Source organism: Poromitra crassiceps (assembly GCF_964638095.1).
Source record: "Poromitra crassiceps genome assembly, chromosome: 1".
Taxonomy (NCBI): Eukaryota; Metazoa; Chordata; class Actinopteri; order Beryciformes; family Melamphaidae; genus Poromitra; species Poromitra crassiceps.
Genome location: NC_139623.1, coordinates 84,916,506 through 84,925,897, shown reverse-complemented (window position 1 = coordinate 84,925,897; position 9,392 = coordinate 84,916,506). Strand labels below are relative to the sequence as shown.

Below are 9,392 nucleotides of genomic sequence, written 5' to 3'. Positions count from 1 at the left end.
TAACCAGTTAGTTATTCTGTCGTTTGCTTTGCTACTATCCAAATATGTATGGAACTCGCTGTATGGGCAGGTACTATTGTATAATGATTCAACACATATTCCTCATCAAACTAATATTGTCCTGTTATAATCATGGTCATGATGGTCATTGTGTCTTGCTAGACTCCATGATGGCTCTCCAGCAGAGTCTCCAAGAGTCTTTTGACGAGCCTGTAGAAAGCCTAATATGCTCATAAATGCTCTCAAGTGTCACTTGACATTAGAGCTAGCCTGGCTGAGTATCACAGAGATGCCGGGGGTCAAAGTTCACATGTCAGTTTTCCAGTTCCAGTATCTGTGCTCCAGACTCAGGTCTCTACTCCAGTTCCTCTCTGTGCTCCAGACTCAGGTCTCTACTCCAGTTCCTCTCTGTGCTCCAGACTCAGATCTCTCCTTCCTCCTCTCGCTCGCTCGCTCTCCTCCTCTCCGTCCTCCTCCTCGTCCTCCTCCATGCCCTCCTCTTCCTCCTCCTCTTCCTCCTCGTCCTCCTCTTCCTCAGTGCCATCCATGGAGTCGTCCGCTCCCAGCATGGCCTGCTGCATGGCCAGGGTGGCCGAGTCAGAGGAGAGAGGCTGGAGGCTGTCCATACTCAGTGGGTCTGAGGGGGGTTAAGGCAAATAGTGATAGGGTCAGCATACATACCATAGAAACCTAGCCTGGTTAAAAAGCATCCTGATCACGCCACCTCACCTTCTGCTTTGCTCCAAGGATCATTCTGGCCTTCTAGCCACCCACATCCATTTCCACAAATGACAATGTAACCGGGCCAATCAGGCACTGCATTGTAGTTGTGCATCGTAGTTGATGACATGACGCAACAGTAACGTTAACGTTATTAGTAGAGTCAACACAGCCATAAGTGCAGTTATTGCAGCAACAGACTAAAAAAAAAGTTTGTTTTTGTTTTTGATCATTTCAGATTTTTCTCACAAATTGTAATTGGCCGTTGGCCACTTGCTATCCCGGTCATTGCCGATCTGGGAAGAGTTGTAGACTAGCACATGCTCCCTCTGATCAAATGTGCAGTTGCCAGCCACTTCTTTTCACCTTACAGCGAGGAGTTTCACTGGCAGGACGTAGCGTGTGGGATCACACTATTCCCCCCAGTTCCCGTCCCCCAGAACAGGCGCCCCGACCGACCAGAGGCGGCACTAGTGCACTAGTGCAGTGAAGAGGACACATAACCTTAATCGGCTTCGCACCCCGCAGACACGGTCAATTGTGCCTGTATGGGTACCCCGACCAAGCCAGAGCTAACATGGGGGCTCGAACCTGTGACCCTCATGTTGGTAGGCAGGGAGTCTAATGCTGCACTACACGGATGCCCTCTCAATAACAACAATTAAACAAGAACAAGAGTATGCAGTTGGGGAGTTTCTCAGCGGAAAAGATGTTTTCACTACTCTTCTGACTGGATTTGGATTGGATTTTTGGCGACACTGATTGGCTGAAGGAGTTTGTCTGCCAAGGCCAGAACCCGCCCACTGAAATCGATGTGGGCGGCTGGAAGTCCAGACTGATCCGTGGAGCCATAATAGAAAGGCTAATAGAAAACCAATGACCAACCAGATCCATTCCAACAAGAGGTGAGTGAAAATAATCTATTACTACTGGACTACTACTACAGTATCTCAAAAGGAAAAAAATAAAAGCTTGTACCAGCTCTCCCATTAACCTGTATTGTTCCATCATCATCAAGTGGGATCCACAGACCCACTTTTTGACAGTCTTTAAACATTTTCAGACAGAGTTAATAGTGACATCTAGTGGTTACATTGTTAACACTTTAAAATAATTACTTTTTCTAATGAATGTTACTTTTTAGCCTTTCGAGTGTTGCACACTCGCAGCAGCTTGCAGCTCGCCCACACTTTTCCTCTAGCGTTAGCTCTAAAGGTTTCACGAGCTTTATTTATAGAAAAGCAGTGGGTGAATGTGTGTTCTCTGAGCAGCGTACTGTCTGAGCCACCTGTTTGAGACCGGTGCGTCTGCAGAACTCCGGCCACGATGGAGTCGGGCCAGAAGCGCTGTGTGGGACGGTGCTGGGACTTCATCTTCTTGGCTTTAGGAGCTGGGTCTGGGTTACTGGCGTCCAGCATTGGTTGGAGGATACGCCTACGAGCGTTTATGAACCTGAGAGAGAGAGACAAAGAGAAGAGGTGGGGATTGATTAGGGTGTTGTAATATGGACACAATCTGGACTGCACAGAAGTATGAACAGTAATGAGCATATCACATGACTTAACAAACGTTACTCCCCAGCCTGTAACTCTTACGTGCCTGGAGTGGGACAAATGGTTATTTTATGGCTGCCCCGATCAGAAGCATCATGCCCATTGTAACTGAGGGGGCAATTGCCCCCTCAGATTTTTGAGAGGTAATTTTTTTTTTTTTAATAAACATAGGCTATAATATTATATAATATTAGGCTGTGTATGGTAGTTGAAACATAGTTTCAAGTTGACGTTTATTTATGTTTGTAGTTAAAACAAAAACATAAATACTGTATAGGCTACATACTATGGAAGCCCATAGCTGACTATATTCAAATGATAATGTAAACTTGAAAATGGTAATGTAATTCCTCTATAACATTATCATTTTCAACACATGTGTGTGTTATTTCAGTCAAAATTAAAATGAAAATGGAATAATCCAATTTTCATTTTCATTTTCATATACTTGTAAGGGCTTTCTATGACTATATAAGAATTAAAATGACAAGCTGTTTGACATTTAATTTTCAAAGTCCATAGCCCGCTCTACAATGGACTATATTCAAATGGTAATTTAAATTTGGTAATGAAAATGCAATCCGAAAAATGCAGCCTAATGCTCCATCTCTGCAAGCATTATTTAAGTCACAATTCAAATTAAAATGCATTTTTGTAGAAAATGTCAAATGATAATTTAAATGGTATTTGACATTTCATTTTAATTTAGTCATACTGCTTTTCAATGGACTATATCAAACTTGTAATTTAAATGTGGAAATGTAAATGCAATCCAAAAAATCCAGCCTAATTTTCCATCCCTGCAAGCATTATTTAAGTCACAATTTAAATGAAAATGCATTTGTATTTGACATTACATGTTTGACATTCGACATTACATTATCAAAGACTGCCCATAGCTGACTCAATTCAAATGATAATTTAAACTTGAAAATGGTAATGTAATTCCTCAATAACATTATCATTTTCAACACATGTGTGTGTTATTTCAGTAAAAATTAAAATGAAAATGGAATAATCCAATTTTCATTTTCATTTTCATATACTTGTAAGGGCTTTCTATGACTATATAAGAATTAAAATGACAAGCTGTTTGACATTTAATTTTCAAAGTCCATAGCCCGCTCTACAATGGACTATATTCAAATGGTAATTTAAATGTGGAAATGTAAATGCAATCCACAAAATCCAGCCTAATTTTCCATCCCTGCAAGCATTATTTCAGTCACAATTTAAATGAAAATGCATTTGTATTTGACATTACATGTTTGACATTCGACATTACATTATCAAAGACTGAACATGCTTTGCAATGTACTCTATTCAAATGAAAGACAGCAAAACAGCGCCTCCCGTGTATTGCAGGTTCACTTCGTGCGTTATCTGTGACAAAAGTCAATTTGAAAATGCAATGTCAGGCCCGCTCGTCAAGGCGGGTCTGAAAATTGGGAGGATGTCACCCATTGGCTACTTTCAGGCTGCCCCAGTTGACCGCGGAAGTAAACAGACCCACTTCTGGTCTGTCGCCTTCAACCACCGCAGTCAGGCATGTAGGAAGGAAGACGCGAGGCGGATTGTTTGCTATGGTTACCATGGTAACGTTACCCTCTGTATGGCTAATGCTAACGTTACGTTAGTGAGTGAGTAATATAGGACGTAAATATCTACAACCACAGGCTGTCAACGGAATAACTGGAGAAATTAAACCATGCCAGACATAAACGGCAAGAAGTGGCTGTGATGTGGATTAACGCTAATGACGAAATGGACGAGATGACGAAATGGTGAGTGTACGTTAGCATGTTGCTTGCTGCTACTTGCAAACGAATTTGATCATCTAGAGCAACCTAACGGTAATGTTTGCAATATAAAGCAGCGTCAAGCATAGTGCTATAAATTATACTACTTATGCTAGTTGAGTGTCAATTCATAGTAAGGTGAATGTGCCAACATTACTTCTCTACTAATGTTATTTAATAATTCACATGGGGGAGTCATTAGATTAGATGTAGCTACGCTACTAGTCTGTATGTAGGCTACCTCTAAAACTGAAGATGAGCTTCAGTTACATGAAGTGAGTTTATAACCAACCAAGCAGCTTCCCATGGTAGCTAATCACTTTCCTCCAGTCTGCATGTGGCGTGACTGGTGGTTGGTCATCCTATGGCTGTACTATGAGTATAATAACTGCTGGGCTCGCATGTAAATAAATATGAATAAATAAATACATACATATATACACACACACACTGTGAATAATTACATATCTAAACTAAACATTTCATTTTGCTGCTATAGGCTATGCCAAGTGCAACATTTTTCTGACCATTAAAATGATCTCATATCTCTTCCTGTCCTTTGTGTGTGTTCCAACATCTACAGGTGGCCATTAAGTTTGATGGGAACATGAACGTCACCTGGGTTTATCGGACGCTACATTTTCATGTTGATGCCACAAGAGCCACACACTGAACAAGCAGCTCTTCGACATGCTGACTGGTGGTTCTCGTCAGGAGGATATGAAGCAAACACATGTGCATTTTGTGAAAGTTCACATGCAAAACAAAACCCTGCCATTACAGCGATATGAAGCAAACACATGTGCATTTTGTGCAAGTTCACATACAAAACGAAACCCTGCCATTACAGCGAACCACGTGAGACCTGCCAACAGCAAATCCTGTACCATCTGTATAGTCCTGATTTACTGTACGTCTCATTGTTTGTGATGTATCTATGTTATGAATTACTAATTTTGACAAGGTAAAATAAATTTTTTTTAACGTAACTGCACTGGCTGCATGAAAACTTTTGTCTTGATCAGAGTTTGTCTGTTACAAATATCAACATTGCTGTATTAATCTTATCTATAATAAATCCGTAAAATCAGTGACACCAGGCATACTTCAACATTCATTGTTTATTTACATGAAGTGAAATATATCCCTGTAATGAGTATGACCCAGCACCTGCCAGTAGTATGTATGCATGCTGTTCTTGCTCTAGTACTTAACAGGGTAAGGGAAAGCAGTGAGAGGTAAAACGTGTGTATATATAAATATATATATATAAAAACAGCAACTGTGCAAATAGTGCTGAACATCGTAAAACTAAACGGGTAGAGGTATTTTAAAAATAACATGACAAAACCTCAAAATAACTTACTTGATAACCAACTAATCTAACTATCTAACCTCAAAATAACCAACTCAAACTGACATGATAATTAATGGATGAAGTTGATTGAAGCAGCTGCACATGGTAAGGCTATATTGCGTTGGAATATGCGGGCAATGGGCCAATGGCTTCAAGTGATGTGATGTGATAGCCAGTAAATTATGAGGCGGTGTTACGGCCTGGGCCAAAGCCTGGGTTTGGTGTGACTTTCAGTTTCTTTCCTCACTCCATCCTTGTCCCAGACACGCCCCTCTCCTGCCGATTCCCTCTGCTGCAATGGTTAAGCCCTCACCTGGAGCTGGTTCAACAATCAACTCCAATTGGCTGTCGTCACTGCTGATTGGCTGCTTCAGATGTACCAGGCCTACATAAGCACCAGTGTTTCAAGATGGCACTGGGGATCAGTGTTGGCGGAGTGCTCTGCGTGCTAGCACTGGTCCTCCATGTCCACCCTCCTTTTGGCATTTTGCCCTTGTGTAGGCTTCACAGAAAAACAATGCTGACTAATAATTCTGCACATGATCTTGCACATATCTGAAAACTATGTTTTTGCAGACATTCATCTAGTTTGACAGTAAATGAGTTGATTTAGTTGTTGAGTAGACATCACTGGTCCACAACTTAACTCTAATCAACTCAATAGATGTCAAACTACATGACTGCAAAACGGTATACAGTTTTCAGATTTCTGTGAGAGATCATGTGAAAAATAAAAATCAGTATAAGCCCTTTTCACAGCTGCCATTTTGTGTCTAAAAGGCAGGGGATACACAGGTGCAACCAACTCACTAATTAGGGCCCCAGCACTGGAACACCTAAATGGATTGGAAGTTGGAAACCCTAACGTTTGGTGCACCTGTGTTACTTCATAGCTTTTAGACACAAAATGGTGGCTGTGAAAAGGGTCTATTTTAAGTAATGTAATGTCAGTCCACTCCAGTCCAGGCGGGCGGTTCCAAAAACTCGAAGAAGGCAAGGTGGGCGTTCACTTAGGACGATGTCACTCATTGACGACTGTCTCATCCAGCTCAGCATTGCTCATGTTGGCATACAAGTCAGATATTCTGTATGTAAGGAAGGAAAACATGATATAATCACATAACTAAGCCCTGTAACAAAACATAACACAAAAAATCACTACTAGTGGATATAAAAACACTTTTAAAACGATATAGGCCCTATTTAGGCTATTGTTATCATTGCAGTCATATGTCGGACGCCCAAAGACGGTGACAGCTCACTAAAGCCGTTTTCCCACATGCGCTTTGTACCGCTAAATGACCGGAACGTGGTCTAATGCCTGCATGTGAGAAAGTCGTCGTGCCGGTATAAGCGCGACCCCGTCATCGCCGACATTTCACCAGTTTCGAGCCAGTCAGAAGAGCGGTATGCTCTTAAAGGCCTAAACATGGTCGTCCGTCAGAGCCTCGCCCCGCCCTCCCCGTAGGACGGCGGGTGGAGCGCCGTCCTACGGGGAGGGGGCCCCGTCGGCTGACGGGGGCTGCTCGAAAATGTGACTTCACGGCGACGATACGTGCGTGACGTCAGCTGCAGGAGAGTTGTGATTGGCCGTTGCCCTGGCTCATCGTCGTAAAGTCGCATTTCAAAGCATGATGTTAGATTATAACGAACTAGTTGTGTGGCTTAGCCTTCCCAAATGTTGAGGGTCGTTTTTTAGAATTTAATACATAGAATTGGGAACGTTACATTCAATTTCATTCAGACTGCCTGGCACACAATCTCCGCCATTTTCACACGGAGCTTCCACAGGAGGGAGGGCGTAGTGGCGTCCGAGCATGTAGGGCTAGCTGGCGCCGGCAGACGGCGAGACGGCTCCAATTCGAGGCGGACGGACGACCATGTTTAGGCCTTAAGGGGACGCAAGTGGAAACGGGTCCAGTCATTTTCCGCGACAGCAATCATGGGCGAGGTGTAGCCTACACACGTTGCTTAATGTTCCAGCGGGCATAATCTAATCATTCTTCGCGCACATTAAAGCAAACTGGCGAAATGATCTTGTGATAGCCTAATAAGAGCAGTATGTCAGCTTGCTGATTTCCGAAGGCAACCCCGGACACATCAAACGAAGCCAGTCTGTAAAAAGTGCTTCAACGCGACGCAGGTGAACGGATAAACATCGAACCAGCAACTATTTCTCTCAGACACGGATCCCAACTTCTTCAAAGTGCATCATCTAATCATTCGCGCACATCAAAGCAAACTACTTCCACATTTCGCTTCGTGCATTTGCTTTCTCTACATACATACAAGCGTTGGGCAGCTTGCCTTGCAAGCCTCTGCCATTCTCGCTGTGTCTGTCCTGTGTCAGGCTGCTGCGAAGTAAGGAGGACTGAGTGAAGGACTGGCCTCTCTCAGAGGGGAGGGGGGAAATCGGCTGTGTTTATTACGCTGGCTTGACGCTGCTCTTGTCAAACGAGTGTGATTTATTGTGTGGCAAGTTTTGCCGACCCCCCAAATAAGCTCCCCCCTCCCCCCGCCCCCCAACATACCGGCTATTTGACGACTAGATTCCCACATGCGCGCGCTAAGGTGTTAAGGGAAATTCAGGGAAATGTCCGATATTAGGCTCTTTCATACACAGATCGCGCAAAAATTGCCGTTTAGGAGTCCCGTAAAGCGAGCCGCCTCGCCACAGAAATTGCTTTCACACGAGCCAAGCAGCACGGCCACATTACCGTGCTGCTCTGTACTTTCAGGTGAAATCCCCTGCTCCCGCATTGAAAGGCGAGCGGAGGGAATTAATTCGACAAGACTTCCCTCCTAGTCCGCTGAGTGCACTCGCATGGTGGGCGGGCAGATCGATATGGTGTCCTACTAAAATTGGAACGATACACGACCGCTCGCATATCAAACAGCTGCAGTCTGCATAACGTTCGTCGGGGGAATAGTATAGGCTATAAATGCACATGACTACTTAACGTTAACTAATGTCAACATCGTTTGAGCATAAAGCCTAACCGCACGGAGCATTCCTCCTGGCGTCCCTGCAGTCATGATTGTATAGGCTACTTTTTTTACTTTCACTCGTGCACTTTCTTGATCACATGAGGTGATTTCCCCTGTCATTTTTTTTATGAATGAGCTGACCATTCGCACCTTTTCCGGCTCGCTGCGACGACCTTTCAAGTGGAGGCGGGTTGCCCGCCAATACGGCGATGTTACAACCTTTGGTGCCGGGACAAAAGGCGTACAAGAATTACCCACCAACGCGCATTCATGCCTTTCACATCGGAGCCGTGATTCCTATTTTACGTGCATTTTTCGGCTTTCAAGGCCGGTGTGAAAGACCCTATTGACTTACAGGTAATTTTCCGGTACGCATGTGGGAAAACGGCTTAACAGAAATGTTGTTTAACAGATGAAGATCAACATGCTTACCTCAGTCCTTCTTCCTGCATCCTTCGATAGATGGTCCTCTGACACACGCCAAAAAGATTTGCTATGTCTTTGACTTTTATACCTGATGGGGAAAATTTAATCACAAGCATATATTTAGACAATCAATAGTTAATCAATATACTAATATAACTGCATTTCAGATAATACACAATTTTCATTTGATGCTCATAGTTCATTTCAACTTTCTCCTACTGCTCCCCGTACAGGCAACAGAGTAGATAGAGCTGCAGAAGATCAGAATGTACGACATAACAAGTGTAATCTGATCCGTGCCCCCTGTATAGGTACGTTGGAGATGTGTTGTTGACTCTATTCAGTATTAAAGCCTAGTGACATGCACACCTTTGGCTAAATATTTCTACAACAATACCTGTGGTGAGGTATGCTTCGATGACGTCCATCGGGATGTAAATAGATGGCCTTCCGCGGACACGGGGTTCGTCGGAAAGTTCGTCCAGCACCTGTCGTAGGTTGGCGAAGACCCCCTCCTCGACCTCATGAATAGCCGAGTATTCAGCCAAA

General features: G+C 43.5%; 1 protein-coding gene across 1 annotated transcript in view; it reads right to left on the bottom strand.

Moving 5' to 3' along the window:
• Window positions 1–392: 392 nt before the first annotated feature.
• pknox2 (pbx/knotted 1 homeobox 2) overlaps window positions 393–9,392 on the bottom strand; it is a gene marked incomplete at both ends in the record, with an annotated part of 104,604 nt that continues 95,604 nt past the window's right edge. Inside the window, 2 exons of the mRNA XM_083640428.1 lie at window positions 393–637; window positions 1,997–2,172. Coding sequence (XP_083496554.1) covers window positions 393–637; window positions 1,997–2,172 — 421 coding nt within the window. The remainder of the gene's footprint in view (window positions 638–1,996; window positions 2,173–9,392) is intronic.